We start from the raw sequence: 21547 nt of genomic DNA on the forward strand, positions 1-21547 counted from the left end.
AGCCATTCCTGCTCCAATTTGTCTCCCGTTTTACGAGCAATTACACATTTTTTTTACTTCTCATCTTATGCCTTTAATTTGAGCTCCAAAAATTCTTCTCGAAATCCCGTTTTCCAGCTTAATTTTGCAGTTGACTCTTCTCTTTATCAATCAAAACTTAATACTGTCTTCAATTAGTTATATTAAGATCAACCGCCAAGCAGCAAATACATATAAGATCTTAGCATTTTTTATGAAACGTGAAAAAAAATATACCGAAATTGGAAATTATGAATTTCGGATTTTTTCCATTCTTTTCGTGATCTGTCAAGTTTTTCGTGTTCTGCGTAATCAATTTAATGCTAAGGAATGTTGAAAGTTGCATTCCTACAGGTTGCACTGTAATGAGTAACGCTTATTGTGGGCTAAAAGGACCTCTTCAGGAGGATATTTGTTACTAAAACTCGCATATTTGTCTAAAACTCGCAATGCTTAACCGTTGAATTATTCAATTATCGGAGGGTGGAAATTTGTTACTAGGAACCGAATGGGGGAAATAGTTAAAGAGATCCGTTTTAAACTTCCCCAAAATTATGAAAAACATAATTTACAATTGAAAATTGGCATTTTGAGGTGCTTCTAACGTTTAAACTTTAGCAGGAAGTCCTTTCGGCTGAAGGTTCCGTCTGTTGTCCTAGACCTGCGAGAACTTGCTAATTTTGAAAGTTTTTCAAAATTGTTTCACACGCAAAATCAGGTACCACAAATAATGACCCGACTGGGTTGATTGATATACCATATCAAAGCCCTTTCAGGCGTTTTTTGCTTTTTTGCCCCTTTTTTTGTTTTTTGTTTTCCACGCAAAATCAGGTACCACAAAAAATTATTGGACTGGATTTAGTGATAAATCATATAGAAGCCCTTGCAGTCGTAAATCAAAAAACTTTTTAAAATTTCAAAAAATTTTCCCAGTCCCTGGTTTGAAAATTTTGATTATTCGTCTTATTTCGAGCGACAAAAGCGAGCGAGAAATCTTACTTTAATAGCTTGAAATCTTACATTAGCTTAATTTCAAATGTAAAAACTTAGTTTAACGTGGGTAACAGTGGTTTTTTTTTAAAAAATTTTTACTACCCTTTCAAAAAATAACTGCAAAAAAATGAGAAAAAAATTGTTTTTAACTTTGTTCATTTTGCAATATTTGTCGAATATATCTAATCCTCAGTTTTTTGTTCAGCTCCTTTTATCACACCACGCCGAAACAAAACGACAATAACCATCACGAGGCCAAACTGTTTATTCTGTGCATTGTTAACGGACTCCGCAACCGGCCAAAATCAGATTTTCCACGCAATCCGCAACACTGCTAATTTTCTTTTTTATCTTCATTGCTGTTTTGGATCCCACAAAGAAAAACCTAAAACACAGTGCCGCTCAAGGCCGTTCTAAAATAGGCAAAGATACACTTTTTGCGGAATATGAATCACTTTATGGAATCCACAAACTAATATTACTACATCTGTATAGTTAAAACGAGCGGTTGCACAATCCGCAATCATGAGCAAATCTTGCAAATTGTAAGTAGACTCCGCAAATTGTAAGTAGAATCCGCAAACTGTAAGTGGAATACGTATAATGTTTGCGGATTCCACTTACACATTTGTCTAAATGAGGTAGCGTTTCAAATTATTGCTGGGAGGTAACCCGCAAGTTCAATCTCAATTATCAAATTGATCAGCTACAACTTAAACTGACAAACGTTCGATCTCAATTCCTGTCCCTAACTTTGATCTCAGTTCCTGTCAAACACCCAACTTCGATCTCAGTTCCTTCATCATCAATTCATATTTTTTCCTCATCAAACCAGCGCATACTTTTTGCCGCAGAACCTGAAAGCTAGTCAGATCTAATTGAGAGAATATAAGCACCAGGAAACCATCCAGATAAAAATTGTCTCCTAGTCGAGTTTAAAAGCAGACTAGTTCAAAAATTTTGTTTCTTACCACTAGCCAGAAAGATATTTGAACACACAAAAATCCAGGAAAAAATTACACTTTTGCCCAAACAAAATTTTGAAGTTCGAGAAAACTATATGGCTCAATGAACTAGTCCAGTGGCAAAACCACGTACACCTAAGGCTTGACTCGAGACCCCCAAAATGCACCACAAAATTCTATAGAAAATAGCAAAGAGCCAAAAATCTCCAGATAACAGAAACGCTAGCAAAAGTTTAGAATGGAACGACCATCATATCAAAACACGAGCTAGTTCATGCGTAAACTTTACAAAGACTTTTTAGTTCACATGCCTAGCGAACTTAACAATTTTTTTGGACAACGAACCTAATTTTTTTAAGGAGTGGGGCAAAAGAAACAAAAGTTCAAAGTTTAGAAAAATTTCAGTTTTTCAATTAATTTTTTGCTGGCCTTTATCTATCTATTCAAGTATAATTGTGACAGGCTTAATTTTACAAATGAATGAATTCAGGTGTATGCTTATTTGAACCATGCTAAAAAAAGAAAATTTTAAACAGCATCAACTTATACTTTAAGGACTCATTAAGAACTTAATATTGAACAAAAACAAAGTTTGGGGACACTCTGACAAACCAACCACGTATCAAAAACTGAATAGATCAACTACCAATTTTAAAATTTTGAAGTATTTGAAAACGATTGTTTTTTTTTAAAAAATTATTTTGTCAAAAAATTCCGTGTCATCTTTTTATACGCTAGAAATAATTACCTGTGGCAATCATTGAAAAACAAAAAAGTAGCTTTGTAACAATGCTGTTCTGAAAATTTGCGGAGCAGAAAAACACCACAGCGAACAGCAAAAAACACCATACAAATAAGTTCAAAGCAAAAAAAAAATTTAAAAACAAAAATTTTTTGATCATATAACTCAGACATTTCCATACACCCAATTTAATTTTTTTGAGGAAGTGTCAACAGTTAATTAGGACGAAAAGACAGTTTTTTTAAAGTTAGATTGTTATAAGTTTAAACACTACTCTTCAAAAATAAAAGAAGTTCTTGTAATAAAAAAGTATATTTGTTATCGGAAATGCCAATAATTTGGTCATAGGTACAATTTGGCAAAATAGGATCCCTCCACTGTACTTTTACGAACTTTGTTACCGGTCCGTCTATCTTCTCCATTTTCAAAGACTTTTCTATTGGTCTTTTTGCCTATTTCTCGCTCATTTAACTCCGACAAATCCGGTAGTTAACTCATTAAACATAATAGCAAGGTTTGCAAGGTCACTGAATCAATCGTATTGATGATATTGTTCCTTCGTTATTACTTGCGTTATTGTTTTTTTTTTTCAAACAGGGTGGCCGAGTGGTTAATGCTATGAACAAATCATCCAAACTTTTTTCATGCGAGGGTTCGAAACCGATCTGTATTTAAGTTTTTTTCAGTGAAAACAGTTTAGTTTTCGAATTCTCCAAACAAAACTTTTCAAAAGTTGTCACAAAACTTTTGCAAATTAAAATGACATTTTTTGTATAAATTGTACTCTACACATATTAAATGTACTACTATCAAAAAGTGGTCCATTTGAAAAAACCAGGTCCCTTGTGAATATGACTTTAGACCTCTAAACTTTTTAAATAATTATGAGTTAACCATTCCGAAAAATGTCGCAACATATTTTCAAACTTTTTTTTATTCGTGACTTCTAAAACCTCCCATCTCACCGGTTTATGAGGTAGATCCTTAAAAAAAAACGCCAAAATTCAATTTCATGATACCAAATAAGTTAAACTTATTATGGTTGTTAACTCGTAAAATAAATTGAGGCGAGTATAATTTAACAATTTAACTATTAAAGTTTTTAATCTGAAAATTTTTTTTTGCGAGATTTTTCAAATAGAAATTATCAATTTAACTTTTACAGTTTTTAATCTGAAAAGTTTTTTTGCAAGATTTTTCAAATAAAAAGTAGTTTACCCACAAATAAGTGTTCAATTTCTGACATATTATACGAATGTGAGACCTATCTATTTTAAGTGCTTTTTCGAGGGACCACAATATCTTAGTAGCAACCATGGTGTACGCTGGGTGTGCTTTCATCCCACTTCAAATACTGCCCTCATGATTTGATTTCACTCTCGAATCATCTGAAATACTGCCCCCTGATTTGAAGTCACTCTATCATCTCGTCCAAAACGCTGTCTTTCGGATTTTAACTCACTATCCCCCAAATATATCAGTATATGGGGTTGATGCAATCCCAAGAACTGACCTAATTCAGCGGTGTGCAGTTCGTTGTGTTTTCAAACGCTCTCAGCCCATTAAATCCAAATAATGAACGTTTTCGGTGTTGTCTTTCCAATACTTTGATTGCACAAATTGCTTGCTGGGATATCTATCCCAAAAACTAAAGAATGAACTTTACCAGTTTAGTGTTTTAAAATTTGTTCACAGATTCCGCTGATAATGGTTAGTTCCTTGCTTTTAAATTCTAGCTCTAGTTAATTGTTCATATGCAAGTGATTTATACACAAATATCGAAGTAAAATTAATGCAAAAAACTAACTCATATATAATTATGGTAACAAACAATATACGAAATATTACAGTTTGGGTATCTGATTACATTTGCGAATTCCGCCTACAAATTTTGCGGATTCACGTACATTTGCGGATATCACTTACGTTTTGCAGAATCCACTCACAGTTGCGGAATCCAGAACAACTGTTATCGATTGTTGCGGAATCCGCGACACAACAAATGTGCCGACAAAACCTAGGTTAGAGATATTTGCCCGCCGAGTCCGCGCAAAAGTGTGTATGTGGAGTCCACTTACTTTTGTAACATGTTTAACGATTTGTCTCTGGAGTCCAGGAATATAGAGACACAAACTGTGCGCCTGTCTAATGCACAGTTTGCCCTCGTAATGGTTTGAAATAACTTTGCTGTGTTTTTAAGACCATGGTCGGAACATTCTGTGCTACTTGCACAGTAACCGGCTATCCTTGCTACAATTTAAGTTTCTTAAGCTCAATGAAAATCTATGTTCGAACTTCTGTTATTTTATATGAAAGGGCTGAATGCTACATAATGCCGTTCTTGTTCTTTAAACAATTGCAAAATCAGTCAATTCAAACAATTTTCCAGTTTTGTGTTTAAAAAAATTTAATAATCTGGAGACAAATGTTTCCTTTAATGTTGCGGGTTGCGCTGAAACAAATAGTATTATTGAAAAATATTTCATGTGAATAATCTAACTGAGTCGTTTACAAGTTTTAATATCCAGTTCTATCAAAATTTAGTTTTCAAAATGCTAAACTTACCCAAGCGACCAGGTCGGCAAAAGTTTGTGACATAAATGATCTAAATGAGTTATTTATATGGTTTTTTATCCATGGCTCTTCAATCATAAGTTCGTTTGAAAAATACTAAATCTACCCAAACAATTTGAACGGCAAAATCTATGGAAGGAATTTTGTATTCGGGTCTGTTTTCTTTTTTTCTTTTTTTTCCTCGCAAAATCAGGTAATACAAATAACCATGGTACCGGGTTGAGTGATATATTATATTGAAGCCCTTACAGACGTGATTCGAACCACATTAGTTAATTTCTGAAAAAAGCTTAAAATTTACAATAGCTTTATTTAATACGTATAAACTTCGTTTCAATTGAGTAACGCTAGTTATCTTTGAGTATTTTACCACTTTTTTGGAATCAAAATTTTCAAAAAATCAAAAAAATGCTCAAAATTGAAAAAATTGAAAAAACTTTGAAAAAAAAACAATTGAAGCAATGGTTGTCGAATATGCATTGTCTTCAGGGTTTTGATCATCTCTTTTCATCACACCACGCCGAAAAAAACGACAGTAAACTTAAAAAATTGTGTTATATATTTTTTAAGATAATGGTCGGAATATTCTGTGCTACTTGCACAGTAATCGGCTATCCTTGCTTTTTACTTAGAAAAAAAAGAGATTGCAATCAATTTTCGCGACGAAGCTTGATTATACGGGTCATACTTACAAACGATAACATTGTCCTGAAATACAATTTCGTGTTAAAAACAAAAAATAGAATCTTTTACAGAAAATTAGCGGAAAGATTTCGAAAGCCTCTAAAACCGCTGCTCTAAAAGTCATCGATGAACTAGTTTTGCAGCTAATTGCTATATTTCCTATATTTTTTGATGGAATCTGTTTTTATACGCATGATTTGATGAACAGCGTTTTTTGAACCAAACTTTTTTATTTCTTAGTTTGACACTGATACTACTGTCATGGGACATAAAAATTACAAATTTCAGTTTTCAAGTGATGAAATGAATGAAAGCTTTTCACAATTGTGTCGCTTTTTCTACAACTACTGAAGGTTTCTTGGTTAAAAATTTGACACATAATGGATAAAACTGTTTTTTTGAGTATGTTCAAACAGAAAGCGTAAAAGTTGATTTCATGGCGTTTTATGGCCATTTATTTAGTGGGCGTCAGACAAGTGTTCCTAATGCCCAAAAATCCCCATAAACAATAAAAACAGTTTAAAATTTTGGACTTGAAAGTATTCGTTGGAAAGTAAAGATGTAAGCTACGTCCTCATATAAGCTTCAATTTACATAAAAATAATACTAAAGTTACTGAAATACGAAAAAAATTTGCACAATTTTTGGCATCTCAGTAAAGGAATAGCAGAGTTTTCATTCAATTTTTGTCAAAGAGCGAAACAAAATTTTCAGTTTTTTTTTTATTTGAAGTGAAATTTCGATTGGAACCTTGCTCAGATCCTCGGCTCTCCAACGAATTCTTTTAATTCCAAATTTTCAAACTGCTTCTGCTGTTTATGGGGAATTTTTGGCATTAGGAACACTTCTCAGACGCCCTCTATTCAAATGATCAAACAAAGTTTTGAAAACAACTTTTTAAGTTTTTTATCCGGCTATAAACTACTAAGTAGTTCTATCCATCATATGTCACATTTTCAACCATTAATCTCCAGTAGTTGTTTAGAAAACGATAGAAACGCGAAAAAGTTTTCATTCATTTCATCTCTTGAAAACTAAAAGTTGCAGATTCTTTGTCCTGCCTGCGACTTTAATTTTGATTTTGCCTCGAAATATTGGCGTATTGACTGATTTACCCCAACTTATTTGATGCTAAAACCCAAAACTTCAAAAGTTTCCTCACCGAAATTGTCTAGCCACTCAGGGTATATGAAGGAATAATACTTTTGGTAGTTTCTTTCCAGATAAGGATATTTGTCCAGCATAGATACATTTTTTTGGATATTTCGTCTTATCGACTCGAACAAATCACTTTGGGCTATCTGAGCCGTATGCATATAGAGCATTGACGTGTTGCCAAAGTATTGTTCCATGAACAAATTGCCTTTGTCCATTTCTCCGTTCATATCGCAAATTAGAATACTGGGCAATTTAGCCGAATCGCGATTTTCGTAGAAAACGTGTACTGATGTTTCCTTTGATAAAATGTCAAGAAAAAGGCTGATCTGAAAGTTTGCACAAACACACAGAGCCAAAAACAAAAGGAGAGACCAAAAGATTCGCATTTTGAAGCTGCGAAATCTGCTGGCTCGAACAAAGTAACCCATGCCATGTATTGTGCCGTATTCAGCGTATAACTTCAGATGCGCTATTACAGCCATGACTTTCTCGAAGATTAAGATTTGCCCAACTTTTGTTGTTTTTTTCAATATTTTTGAGTTTTTCTACCTTTTTTATATTCAAATTTTCAGTTGTGATGAGAACTCGCGACTGCTTCAGCTCTTTCAGGACATGGGGTCTTCTCCAGATATTTTTTCCTCTATAATGGCAAAGTGTAAATTTGATATAATCGTTAACTATTTGAATTAATGAAGATCAAACGCATAAAATTTCAATCAAAATAAAAAAACAGCTTATAATAATTGAAAAAAATTCAAATAAAGTGAAAATAAAGTGTGAACACAGTCGGGACAAAAGAATGATTTTCAAAAAACGGTTTATTTTTTGTGGCAAATGTTTGAGAAACCCAGAAGTTTCAGGCATTAATGTTTAATCAACTGATTTCTACTGCAGCTGAAGTGTCTAATAAAAATGAATTAAGACTGCCGTGAACGATGTTGCCACCTTGCTGTTATAACCACTCAGAGCAAGAAATGACCTGTTTTTAACAAAAGAAAACTTTTTAACGGAAATTAATTTAGAGAAGGGCCTTCTTCTCCCTCCTTAAGACGGGAACAGTTACCCTTCCTGTTTCGTTGCTGCAGGAACATAAGCCTTAAGCTTTCAACTGAAATGATTATGGGTGTAATTAAAATGTTGACAGCTTTTCGAAAGCCCCCTCGTCAGATGAACAAAACTTGATGACCCCAGTCTCATTAAAACATTTTAAGGGGTTGATCGACTCTAAATTTTGTGATGTGCGTAATTGTTGTGAGTATTCATTCCAGCTTTGTTTTTAATCTGAGTTCAATAGCTTCAAGTTTAAGATCAGAGAGAAGACTTGAAGCTTGAAAAAATAAAAGAGTAAGAGCTGTAGATTTTTGAAAATTGGGCCGTTTTGATGTTAAATCTACAACACATTCATAAAGGATAACCTCTTACTAAACTCTTAATCATAACGAATCTCAATAAAACTTAATAAACTCTAATTTTACTTTTTATCTTACGACAACTTTATAGACCCTAATTAATTCGAACACAGCTTATGCATTATTTATTTCTAAAACAGTTTCATAAAAACTGAACTCTTAGGAAACTCCAATAACTCTTAAATGGTTTCCGCAACAGTTACATAAAATCTGAACTTTTAGGAAACTCCAATAAACCATGAGAAATGAAAATCGGACTAATTCCTCACATGAGTATAATGACACCATGATACAAATCGAAACACCAAACAATCAGTAGTCGATTTAGTGTTTGATACAGCGGTTCCCTTAATGCATTTGATTTGATCGTGCAAAAAATCCACAAGTTTTATTATCTTACGACATTAATACATACCGCACCAATACATACTATTGTTGAAGAATCAATACCAAAAAATACGCAAATTTTTGGTCAAAACCTTTCATAAAGTGGCCCAAAAACGGTATTTTTGAAATCTTCTTTCAAAAATGTACCAGCAAAATTATCTAATTTTTTTCTGAAAACCTCCCCACCCTTGAAAGAAGCTTAGATCTGAACCAGCATAAAAGTTTGAGAGATGATTTGTTCCGATGCTAAATGTAGGTCGGCCAAACAGAATAGTAAAATGGGGCTTTCTGTTCCGACTTTCGATACGAAAGTAACGGAATATTTGTGCTCGGGGTGGGTTTTTTTTTCTTCAGACAAATTTCGACTTTTTAACTAGCCATTTTTGACGGAATTTTTTTATATCTTTCAAAAGGTATTGTTGTCATGAGCTTAAATTTCACCTGTGATCATTTTTCGTAAAGTTATGAGGGTTTAAAGATTGCCATTTTGGCAATTTTGACCAATTTGGGACAATTAACGCGCGATATAATTCGCGCTATTAACGCGTAAGCGGAGATTTAATCCGTCTTATAATTCGTTCCAATTTGGATGAACGAAGCTTATTTGCCATGATTGATTTGTTAAAAGGAACAAAATTTCTCATTTTGTACTTTATATGGCGTGTGGGGGATGATTTTCATAAAAAAATTCAAATTTTAGATAAAAAAAATATTCATTTTATTTTATTTGATTTGATTTCTTTATGCTATTACTGCTGCTCCATAAACCTTAAAATTCAGTCGGAACATTCAGGGCTTCGCCCTGATACGAGCAGTCTTGTTTCCTTTAACTGTTAGTAAAGGAATAGTAAAGGAACAGTTTCTTTCCTTTCAATGTTAGTAAAGGAACAGTAAATGAACAGTTTATTTCCTATAATTTTTAGTAAAAGACTAGTAAAGGAACAGTTTATTTTCTTTAGATATTAGTAAAGAAATAGTTTATTGTCAGGACTTTCGATACGAAAGTAACGGAATATTTGTGCTCGGGGTGCGTTTTTTTTCTTCAGACAAATTTCGACTTTTTAAATAGCCATTTTTGACGGAGTTTTCTTGGTTTCATTCGAAAGTTATTGTTGTCTTGCGCTTAATTTTGAGAAGATATTTCATCTGTGATCATTTTTTGTCAAGTTATGGGGATTTCAAGTTTGCCATTTTAGCCAATTTGGGATAATTGTATATTTCGCGCTATTAACGCGTGAGCGGAGATTTAATCCGTCAAAAAATCGTTCCAAATTGATTCAAAGAAGCCTATTTGCTATAAGTGATTTGTTACAAGGGGCAAAATCTGTTCTTTTGTATTTTATATGGCGTGTGGGGAGCTGATTTGTATAGAAAAAATTTCAAATTAAATAAAAAATTTCCTTTAATTTTCTTACATTTAATTTGATAATGATATTTATTTTATTACTGCTCCATAAACCTTAAAAGGCAGTCGGAACATTCAGGGCTTCGCCCTGACACGAGCAGTCTTGTTGTTGATTTCTGTACATTTTTCATTACATAGATTGTTTCTGACTTCATAATTTCAGACAAAATGGAGTTCTTCATTTCAATCGTAATTAGAAATGGTCCGTCAGTCAAAACTGGATATCTCAAAAAAGTACAAAGGGGGACCCTTTGGTTTGGTAGGGACTCGGGATGTTTAACCTCCTTTTATATCACGTTTTTTTTCGGCAAACGAACATTTTTCATTGGCGTCTTTCTTCATTTTCACATATAATTTTTCCAACCTACAGATCTTTCTCTGCAACCGTCCTTTTCATTTCAAAAAGCAGAGTACAATGTCTTATTCGTCATTATAGTTACTAAAATAGTCAGCCCTTCGAAGTCCCACCACAAAAATTTGAAAATTCTACTGATATCTAAAAACAAATGTTATATTTTTTATTATGACATATTTTGGATCAAAACAGTTTATTGTTCCAACTTTCGATACGAAAGTAACGGAATATTTGTGCTCGGGGTGGGTTTTTTTTTTCTTCAGACAAATTTCGACTTTTTTACTAGCCATTTTTGACGGAATTATTTTATATCATTCAAAAGGTATTGTAGCTCTGAGCTTAAATTTGAAAAAAAATTTCACCTGTTATGAGGGTTTAAAGATTGACATTTTGGCCATTTTGACCAATTTTGCACAATTAACGCGCGATATAATTCGCGCTATTAACGCGTAAGCGGAGATTTAATCCGTCTTATAAATCGTTCCAATTTGGATGAACGAAGCTTATTTGCCATGATTGATTTGTTAAAAGGAACAAAATTTCTCATTTTGTACTTTATATGGCGTGTGGGGGATGATTTTCATAAAAAAATTCAAATTTTAGATAAAAAAATATTCATTTTATTTTATTTCATTTGATTTCTTTATGCTATTACTGCTGCTCCATAAACCTTAAAAGGCAGTCGGAACATTCAGGGCTTCGCCCTGATATAAGCAGTCTTGTTTCCTTTAATTGTTAGTAAAGGAATAGTAAAGGGACAGTTTCTTTCCTTTCAATGTTAGTAAAGGAACAGTAGAGGAACAGTTTATTTCCTTTAATTGTTAGTAAAGGAATAGTAAAGGAACAGTTTATTTTCTTTAAATATTAGTAAAGAAATAGTTTATTGTCCCGACTTTCGATACGAAAGTAACGGAATATTTGTGCTCGGGATGGGTTTTTTTTTCTTCAGACAAATTTCGACTTTTTAACTAGCCATTTTTGACGGAGTTTTCTTAGTTTCATTCAAAAAGTATTGTTGTCTTGCGCTTAATTTTGAGAAGATATTTCATCTGTGATCATTTTTTGTCAAGTTATGGGGATTTCAAGTTTGCCATTTTGGCCAATTTGGGATAATTGTATATTTCGCGCTATTAACGCGTGAGCGGAGATTTAACCCGTCTAAAAAAAAATCGTTCCAAATTGATTGAAAGAAGCTTATTTGCCATAAGTGATTTGTTACAAGGGGCAAAATATGTTCTTTTGTATTTTATATGGCGTGTGGGGAGCTGATTTTTAAAGAAAAAATTCCAAATTAAAAAAAAATTTCCTTTAATTTTCTTACATTTAATTTGATAATGATATTTATTTTATTACTGCTCCATAAACCTTAAAAGGCAGTCGGAACATTCAGGGCTTCGCCCTGACACGAGCAGTCTTGTTGTTGATTTCTGTACATTTTTCATTACATAGATTGTTTCTGACTTCATAATTTCAGACAAAATGGAGTTCTTCATTTCAAGCGTAATTAGAAATGGTCCGTCAGTCAAAACTGGATATCTCAAAAAAGTACAAAGGAGGGACCCTTTGGTTTGGTAGGGACTCGGGATGTTTAACCTCCTTTTATATCACGTTTTTTTTCGGCAAACGAACATTTTTCATTGGCGTCTTTCTTCATTTTCACATATAATTTTTCCAACCTACAGATCTTTCTCTGCAACCGTCCTTTTCATTTCAAAAAGCAGAGTACAATGTCTTATTCGTCATTATAGTTACTAAAATAGTCAGCCCTTCGAAGTCCCACCACAAAAATTTGAAAATTCTACTGATATCTAAAAACAAATGTTATATTTTTTATTATGACATATTTTGGATCAAAACAGTTTATTGTTCCAACTTTCGATACGAAAGTAACGGAATATTTGTGCTCGGGGTGGGTTTTTTTTTTCTTCAGACAAATTTCGACTTTTTTACTAGCCATTTTTGACGGAATTATTTTATATCATTCAAAAGGTATTGTAGCTCTGAGCTTAAATTTGAAAAAAAATTTCACCTGTGATCATTTTTCGTAAAGTTATGAGGGTTTAAAGATTGCCATTTTGGCAATTTTGACCAATTTGGGACAATTAACGCGCGATATAATTCGCGCTATTAACGCGTAAGCGGAGATTTAATCCGTCTTATAATTCGTTCCAATTTGGATGAACGAAGCTTATTTGCCATGATTGATTTGTTAAAAGGAACAAAATTTCTCATTTTGTACTTTATATGGCGTGTGGGGGATGATTTTCATAAAAAAATTCAAATTTTAGATTAAAAAAATATTCATTTTATTTTATTTGATTTGATTTCTTTATGCTATTACTGCTGCTCCATAAACCTTAAAATTCAGTCGGAACATTCAGGGCTTCGCCCTGATACGAGCAGTCTTGTTTCCTTTAACTGTTAGTAAAGGAATAGTAAAGGAACAGTTTCTTTCCTTTCAATGTTAGTAAAGGAACAGTAAATGAACAGTTTATTTCCTATAATTTTTAGTAAAAGACTAGTAAAGGAACAGTTTATTTTCTTTAGATATTAGTAAAGAAATAGTTTATTGTCAGGACTTTCGATACGAAAGTAACGGAATATTTGTGCTCGGGATGCGTTTTTCTTCTGACAAATTTCGACTTTTTAAATAGCCATTTTTGACTGAGTTTTCTTGGTTTCATTCGAAAGTTATTGTTGTCTTGCGCTTAATTTTGAGAAGATATTTCATCTGTGATCATTTTTTGTCAAGTTATGGGGATTTCAAGTTTGCCATTTTAGCCAATTTGGGATAATTGTATATTTCGCGCTATTAACATGTGAGCGGAGATTTAATCCGTCAAATAAATTGGTCCAAATTGATTCAAAGAAGCCTATTTGCTATAAGTGATTTGTTACAAGGGGCAAAATCTGTTCTTTTGTATTTTATATGGCGTGTGGGGAGCTGATTTTTATAGAAAAAATTTCAAATTAAATAAAAAATTTCCTTTAATTTTCTTACATTTAATTTGATAATGATATTTATTTTATTACTGCTCCATAAACCTTAAAAGGCAGTCGGAACATTTAGGGCTTTGCTCTGATACGAGCAGTCCTGTTTAACTTTACTTTGCACAAATCTGATCAATTGTGTAATCCCCCCTCCCCCCTGCCCCTTGTGACCAATTGAGCTAACCCCCAAAAAAACTAAAACGCTACAAAAAGACGTCAACAAACGCAAGTAAATGCTTGATGTGCTCATATCACGCAAACAATTGACCAACTAAAATTCATTTTATGAGTATCAAGAAAAACTTTGAAAACGAAAAAAAAATAGAAATTTGAAAAAAAAAATTGCTATTTTTCGTTTGGGCGGCCATTGCTCTCATTGAGAAAAACGAGTTATCAGGGTTAGTGCTCTAGCCTTGTATCTGCATACCAAAAACTTTTCTGCTCAGCACCTTAATTTTGTACGCCAATAGCTTTTTTCCATTCAGGTCCAAAAAAATTGCTTTATGTGCCTCCGTTTTACTGACTCTTTTTTTTTTCACTCTGAATGTAATTTTTGAGCTTTGATTATGTCAAATTTGGCGTTCAACATTCATTGGAGAATCTGTTTCATGATTTCATATCATTCAAACTAATTTCAAGTGGTTATAAACATGTCTCAAGATTATGTGCCTCCGTTGGTTTATGGGGGGAGATAGCTCAAAAGGTATTTTTTGAGACATGTTTATAACCACTTGAAATTAGTTTGAATGATATGAAATCATGAAACAGATTTTCCAATGATTGTTGAACGCCAAATATGAAATAATCAAAGCTCAAAAATTACATTCAGTGTGAAAAAAAAGAGTCAGTAAAACGGAGGCACATAAAGCATTTTTTTTGGACCTGAATGGAAAAAAGCTATTGGCGTACAAAATTAAGGTTCTGAGGAGAACAAATTGGTATGCAGGTACAAAACTAGAGCACCAACCCTGATAACTCGTTTTTCTCAATGAGAGTAATGGCCGCCCAAACCAAAAATAGCAATTTTTTTTTCAAATTTCTATTAATTTTTTTTTTCGTTTTCAAAGTTTTTCTTGATACTCATAAAATGAACTTCAGTCGGTCAATTGATTGCGTGATATGAACACATCAAGCATTTACTTGCGTTTGTTGACCTCTTTTTGTAGCGTTTTAGTTTTTTTGGGGGGATAGCTCAATTGGTCACTAGGGGCAGGGGGAGAGGGGATTACTCAATTGATGAGATTTGTGCAAAGTAAAGTTAAACAAGACTGCTCGTATCAGGGCAAAGCCCTAAATGTTCCGACTGCCTTTTAAGGTTTATGAAGCAGTAATAATATAAATATCATTATCAAATTAAATGTAAGAAAATAAAATAAATTTTTTTTTTATTTGAAATTTTTTCTATAAAAATCAGCCACCCACACGCCATATAAAATACAAAAGAACATATTTCGCCCCTTGTAACAAATCACTTATGGCAAATAAGCTTCTTTCAACCTATTTGGACCAATTTATTTGACGGATTAAATCTCCGCTCACGTGTTAATAGCGCGAAAGATACAATTATCGCAAATTGGCCAAAATGGCAAACTTGAAATCCCCATAACTTTACAAAAAATGATCACAGATGAAATATTTTCTCAAAATTAAGCGCAAGACAACAATAACTTTTGAATGAAACTAAAAAAAGTCCGTCAAAAATGGCTAGTTAAAAAGTCGAAATTTGTCTGAAGAAAAAAACCCACCTCGAGCACAAATTTTCCGTTACTTTCGTATCGAAAGTCAGGACAATAAACAATTTATTTACTAAAATTGAAAGAAAACAAACTGTTCCTTTACCATTCCTTTACTAACAATTAAAGGAAAAAAACTGTTACTTCACAATTCCTTTACTAACATTGAAAGGAAATAAACTGTTCCTTTACTATTCCTTTACTAACAATTAAAGGAAATAAACTGTTCCTTTACTATTCCTTTACTAACATTTAAAGGAAATAAAATGTTCCTTTACTATTCCTTTACTACCAAAGAAAGGAAATAAACTGTTCCTTTACTTTTCATATTACTAACATTTAAAGGAAATAAACTGTTCCTTTCCTATTCCTTTTAACATTTAACATGCCAAGCCCTGAATGTTTCGACTGCCTTTTAAGATTTCAGTAGCAGTAAAAACCAAAAAAACATAATGTAATAAAATGAAAAAAAAATTCTCTCACACGCCATATTAAAAACGAAAAGATAGATTTCGCTCCTTTCAACAAATCAATTATGGCAAATAAGCTCCTTTCAACCAATTTGGAACAATTTGTAAGACGGAATAAATCTCCGCTGACACTTTAATCGCGCGAAATTTATCGCGCGTCAATTGTCCCAATCTGTAAAGCCCCATAACCTTACAAAAAATGATTACAGGTGAATTATTTTTTCAAATTTAAGCTCAGGAACACATTACTTTTTGAATGATATACAAAAAATTCCGTCAAAAAATTCCGTACAAAAAATTCCGTCAACAATTCGTATCAAAAGTCGGAACAATAAACTATTCCTTTACTATTCTTTTAATGAAATTTAAAGGAAGTAAACTGTTCCTTTACTATTTCTTTACTAACGTTTAAAGGAAATAAACTGTTCATTTACTATTCGTTTAGTAACCTTTAAAGGAAATAAATTGTTCCTTTACTAATTCAACGAAGCGATTCAAAAAAATTGGGGACCAACAAAATCGTTAGCAGTAGTCCGGAAATGATAGAAAACAAGTTTTTTCATCAAAACTTGTTACCCCAAAAAGCAGCAATTACTCCCTTTGCAATTTTCTTCCATTTTTGCAGAACTTGAGAAAATAAATCAGAATTTTAAAGCGGTAAGCAATGCATAAAAAATTACTTTTAACTGAACTCCAAACAATTTTCATGCCATTTTCATGTCGTTTTGTCAATTTAGTCGGTATTTGGATGCAAGTTTTGAGATGTTTAAGTACTTGTTTATGGAATTGCGATCGTACAAAAAAAATGGTTTTCTATCTCAGATTTATCCCAAAAAAGTGGACCATGTACTAGGAGCAAAGCGAAAGGCGTAATTAAAGTGGCAAAAATTTCTACTACCGCTAAACAGAGATCGCTTACAGTTAGAATTGTGCAGGCTTTTAACTATTTAAAACAAAATGACTTGATACCGGTTAACATACATGGAATGTCAGAATTAGTTGTTTGAGACTCTATAAACAGTTTTTTCAATTTTACCTAAAAGACAATCAGGAACTCTACAAACTGTTTTTTAATTTCAGCCCTTAATTTAATTTGTTTGTTGAGGTGATGCTGGCTGTCTTCTCTTTACTCTCCAGGATATCCTACTCGATGAGCAGTACTGCTCTTTAGGATCTCCCTCCAGGCATAATTTATTGCTTTTGGCGTTGTATATGTAGCTGGTAAAGTAATTCAAATTTCAATTTCAAGTTTCAACTATTCCGACCACTTCATGGTTTCTTACTCACTTCACATTCGGATTAATCCGCTCAAAAGTGTCCATGAAATGTGTTCAGACTTTCGACCTTTCCGTGGGCAAAAATTGGCTGCACTTCTATGATACTATTTTTGTCGTTCGGCCTGATTACTTACTGTAATTTGTTAAATCTTTTGCCTGAAAAAATTAGATGACTGGCAAAAAATCAATTACTACATTCCAAAATTTATGTTTGCATATATTTTGATTATAAAATCTTTATGCAAAATCTATCATGATTTCTATTTGTTATGTATTTTAGCGCTGGCAACCCTCAAATATGGTTCTTCTAACTGCTTCACTTTGACAGTTTTAGTGGTTTTTTGGGTAAATTCCTCTCCGTCTTGCACTACTGGTTCTGATGATTCATCGTTGTTTTCTGATCCCCAATCAACATCTAAAGCGTTTCCGGGATCACCACCTGAAATGATTCTCAATTTAACTTCTCTCACACTCTGCAAAATTGACTTCAGCTCAATTATTTTCCGTTTCGCAGCTGTCAGCTGATTGGTCAAAATTTGGTTCTCTTTCTGAGACGTTCGCAATTGACTATTGATGTAGTGAAGACCTCCCGGTTGTTGTTCGTCTGCATTTTCCAGTTTCTTTCGCAGCATGTCCAGATGCAACTCTTTGCTTTCAAGTTGGTCTTTCAGAGTCCGATTCGTTTTCTCAAGACGTCGAATCATACTCGACTTTTCGATCAGAGTCGCGTCTTCGCGGTCGGCAAGCTTTTGAACCCGCTGAGTAACAGCATCAACGTTTAAGTCTAACCCAACTTCAGACATTATTGACTCAAGTTTCAAAATTTGAGACAGTTTGCCGATGAAAGCGTGGAATTTCTCACGAAGAGCTGCCAGCTCTTCAACGTCGGCTTGAGCAAAAGTGACTCGCGATTCCAATTCGGCGATGTGATCAGAATTTGTTCCTAACTTTTGCTCCGCCAACGACGCGCATTTATACATCAGTTCGTACTTTTGAAGCTCGGTTGCCGAGTTTTCGTGGAAAGATTTCAACTGACTCTCGACACCTTGTTTGTCAACAATTGTTTGTTTGAACTGATTTAAGATCTCCATTAGTGTACTAAGAACTAGAGAGTTATCAGAGCAGTCGATGTTTATGTCAAAGCTTTTGAAAATGTTTCCTAAATCATTACGGAACTTTTCCAATTCAATTCGTAGTTGAGAAAGAGCTGTTTGGTGAGTCGATTCTAAGTCGGTCTGAGCATTTTTGGCGTCCAAAACCTCGTGCCTTGCGGTCGTTATTTGAACCTGCATCATTGAAAGCTGTTTCTCCAAAGCCGCATCTTTATCTCTCAGTTTTTGACCTAGCATGTCAATTTCTTTTTCCATATCACGTACAGCTTTTAGCAATTTGTTGTTTTCCGAAGTGAGATTTTCCCGCTCGCTCGCTATTTGTTCTTGACCTTTTGCCAAAACTTCGTTTCGGGCCTTTTCCGACTCCAGCTCGCCCACAAGTCTGAGAATCGTCGCTCTTCCTGCGTTGTTTTCTTGCTCCAGCCCGTCCATAGTCTGTTTCAAGTTGTTGTACTTCTCCGAGATGCCAGAGTTATTCTCAACGTTGGATTTTATCTCAATCAGAAGATCAGGTACAGAGTGGTGTTCAATATCTTGGCCTTCGAAAACTATGAACCCGATTTCTTTAACCGCCTTGGAGAAGTCAGCGATCGTTTCTTCCAGTTTAGTTATGTGCTCTTGGCACATGATTCGTTGCTCCTCTGAATGCTTCAACTGGACTGTTCGTTCTTCCAGAGCACTGGTTGTGGATCCCAGTTCGATCTTCTGCTCATGGTACGCTGTTTCAATCAACTTATACCTCTCGTCTAGATCCTTGTACGAGTTCTGAAGCGATGACGAAAGAGCGAGTTGCTTTTGCAAGTTTTCCTCCAGTGAGTTTTTAGCGGTTTTGGAAGTACTTTGAAGCTTCTCTTGAGCTTCAGATTTTGTTTTCTGTTCCTCTAGTTCAGTTTCCAGGACTTTCACTCGATGTTGGGCAACTGCTAGCTCCTGCTGCGACTGTTCTGCGATCGACTTGTACTTTTGGACCATGTCTTCATACAGTTTATGACAAATTAGACCTCCTGTTTGACTGGGGCCATGTGAATGACTTTCATGTCGTCCATTTTGGGCGGACGACACGTGAAATGATGACGTAGTAAATGTGGAGCCATTCATCCTGTTTGAACTTGACATGAAATTTCCAGAAGACGAGCTCGCCAGAAGACTTCCGACGTTGTCTACACTAATTTTTTCAGCAGAAGACCTCATGTGTTCTGAGGTCGTCATTTTAGAAGAGCTAATTTGATAGAAAATAAATTGATAGAATTATGAATTTGAACAAAATTGTAATTTGATTAATAAAAAGTAGCTAAATTTTTAGAAACGATCTGCTAGTATGTCATGTAGAATCAATGCAGTTTTTTGATGATAACATGGTCTAATATTAAAATACAACACGAATGTTATAAAACGAACGTTGTAGCTGGCAACTCAGACGCGTTTTTTTTTCAGTGTATCTTTTTGTCTTTTTGAAGCGCGTGCGTTTTTAGAGAAACAATCACAAACAAGAAGTAAAAGCCAACCTTTGAACATTTTAATGACATTTTGATATAACATTGATTTGATCCGACCAGTTAGTGTGGGTTGAACTTTTGGTTTGGGTATGTTTCCCCCCTTTGTACTATTTTTGGCTGGCTGATCTTAAAAATTTTCTAAAGGCGCCATCAGCGCCAATATTTACTAATTTTAAGGGGGGAACGCGCGCCGAAAAAACGCGATTTTTTGGTCAAAATTGGCGCCGAAAATTTGGCCAAAATAGGGACTTATAAGTGCTTTGGGAGAGCTAGAAAAGTCAATTCGGGCAACCTAAAAAAAGGGTCGTCAAAATTTTTGCCATTTTATTTTGAAAAGACGCTCCCCCTTCGAGAAAATCCTAGATCCGCCCCTGGTTAGATCCGAAACAAAACTTAAAATGAGTTGCGGTTCGCATCGCACAAATAAATGAGCTGGCTTATAGTTTATGCAGCTTATACTAAACAGCCTGAAAGCAAACATATTCCACAGCATACATTAAGCAGGGTGGATTCAAAGTCCGGAGGCTTAAGACTGCGTTGCGTCTCTTCGGAATTTGATCCCTGACAGACGAATATAACATCTCACCCGACAAATTTTTCAACTGACTAACCCTAAAAATCGAACACTTTTGGCCCACTATTTTTGAAGAGTACTCGCGAAAAACATTTTAAAAAATTAGTCGAAAGACAAAAAAACTGCTAAAAAACGCATTTTTTGAATTTTTCATCTCTTTTTTTTCCTCGCGAAATTTTCCCTTCCAATTATATATCAGCACTACTATAATTGACATTCTGCTCTCTCGTGATCCGCAAAAATAACCAACTTTGCTTAGAATGAAAAAATCAATGTCTATCTTTTTCATTTGTGAATTCTAGAACCAAAAAACTTATTCTAAATGTTTCATTAAGTCGAATCTATGTTAGAGTAAAAATGTTACAAATCTGAGTTTCATTACAAGGCAAAATTGTACGTTTTGTGAATTGTAAGCGGATTCCGCAACCGGCCAAACTCAGATTTGTCGCGAAACCTGCAACATTTCTACTTTTTGCTGACTTTCTTTGCTGTTTTGAATTGAACAAACAAATAGGTATAACAATGTACCGTTCAAAATTTCGCCGCCAAAATTAGGCCAATCAGCAGAACCCGAAATTTTATTTGCGGAATCTTGAACAGTTTATAGAATCCACAAAAAATAAAAGATACATAGTTGGAGTGCGGCCAGTATTTAGACAGCCGCGTATTCATACTGGTCAGTATTTAGACAAATACTGTTTCAACCAATCAGAATCGAGAAAAAACATAAATAATCCAAAATAAATAATAATTATTTATTAATTTCTTCTTTGTCTCGATTCTGATTGGTTGAAACAGTATTTGTCTAAATACTGACCAGTATGAATACGCGGCTGTCTAAATACTGACATGTAACCACATAGTTATACATCACTGATTACAATTTTGTAAACTTTGAAGCAAATCAATCAAGGACTTCGTAGATCAGGAGTTTAAAGCATAAACATTTTCTGATATGTTGCATGTGAATAACTTTCTCTCAAATGTCAACTCCATGAGGCGTCAACTCGTTGAACACAGTAAATGATCGAAAATGACTATTCCCATTTTTTTTGAAACATCGAAGATTCGCCAGAGGCAGCAATTCTTATCACGCGACATTTTATAGTTTTCGAATTGCAGGAATTGTAAATACCAGTTTTGAGATTCTCTATACACTTTTATAAAACTCTCCATACACAAGTCATAAAAATAGGCTGATTAC

The 21547-nt window shown here is 34.0% G+C and overlaps 1 protein-coding gene across 1 annotated transcript; it reads right to left on the minus strand.

Annotated features, from left to right (window-relative positions):
• Positions 1-17331: 17331 nt before the first annotated feature.
• Positions 17332-19732, minus strand: LOC134852196 (coiled-coil domain-containing protein 170-like). The gene has a single exon (XM_063868512.1). The coding sequence runs from the start codon at positions 19480-19482 to the stop codon at positions 17422-17424; it is 2061 nt and encodes a 686-aa protein (XP_063724582.1). The 5' UTR covers positions 19483-19732; the 3' UTR covers positions 17332-17421.
• Between the last annotated feature and the right edge of the window lie 1815 nt (positions 19733-21547).

The sequence above is a fragment of the Symsagittifera roscoffensis genome, chromosome 1 (assembly GCF_963678635.1).
Source record: "Symsagittifera roscoffensis chromosome 1, txSymRosc1.1, whole genome shotgun sequence".
In the NCBI taxonomy this organism is placed as follows: domain Eukaryota; kingdom Metazoa; phylum Xenacoelomorpha; order Acoela; family Convolutidae; genus Symsagittifera; species Symsagittifera roscoffensis.

Excerpts from the sequence above, each read along its gene's own strand:
- LOC134852196 (XM_063868512.1), bottom strand. The coding sequence starts at position 19,482 with ATGACGACCTCAGAACACATGAGGTCTTCTGCTGAAAAAATTAGTGTA.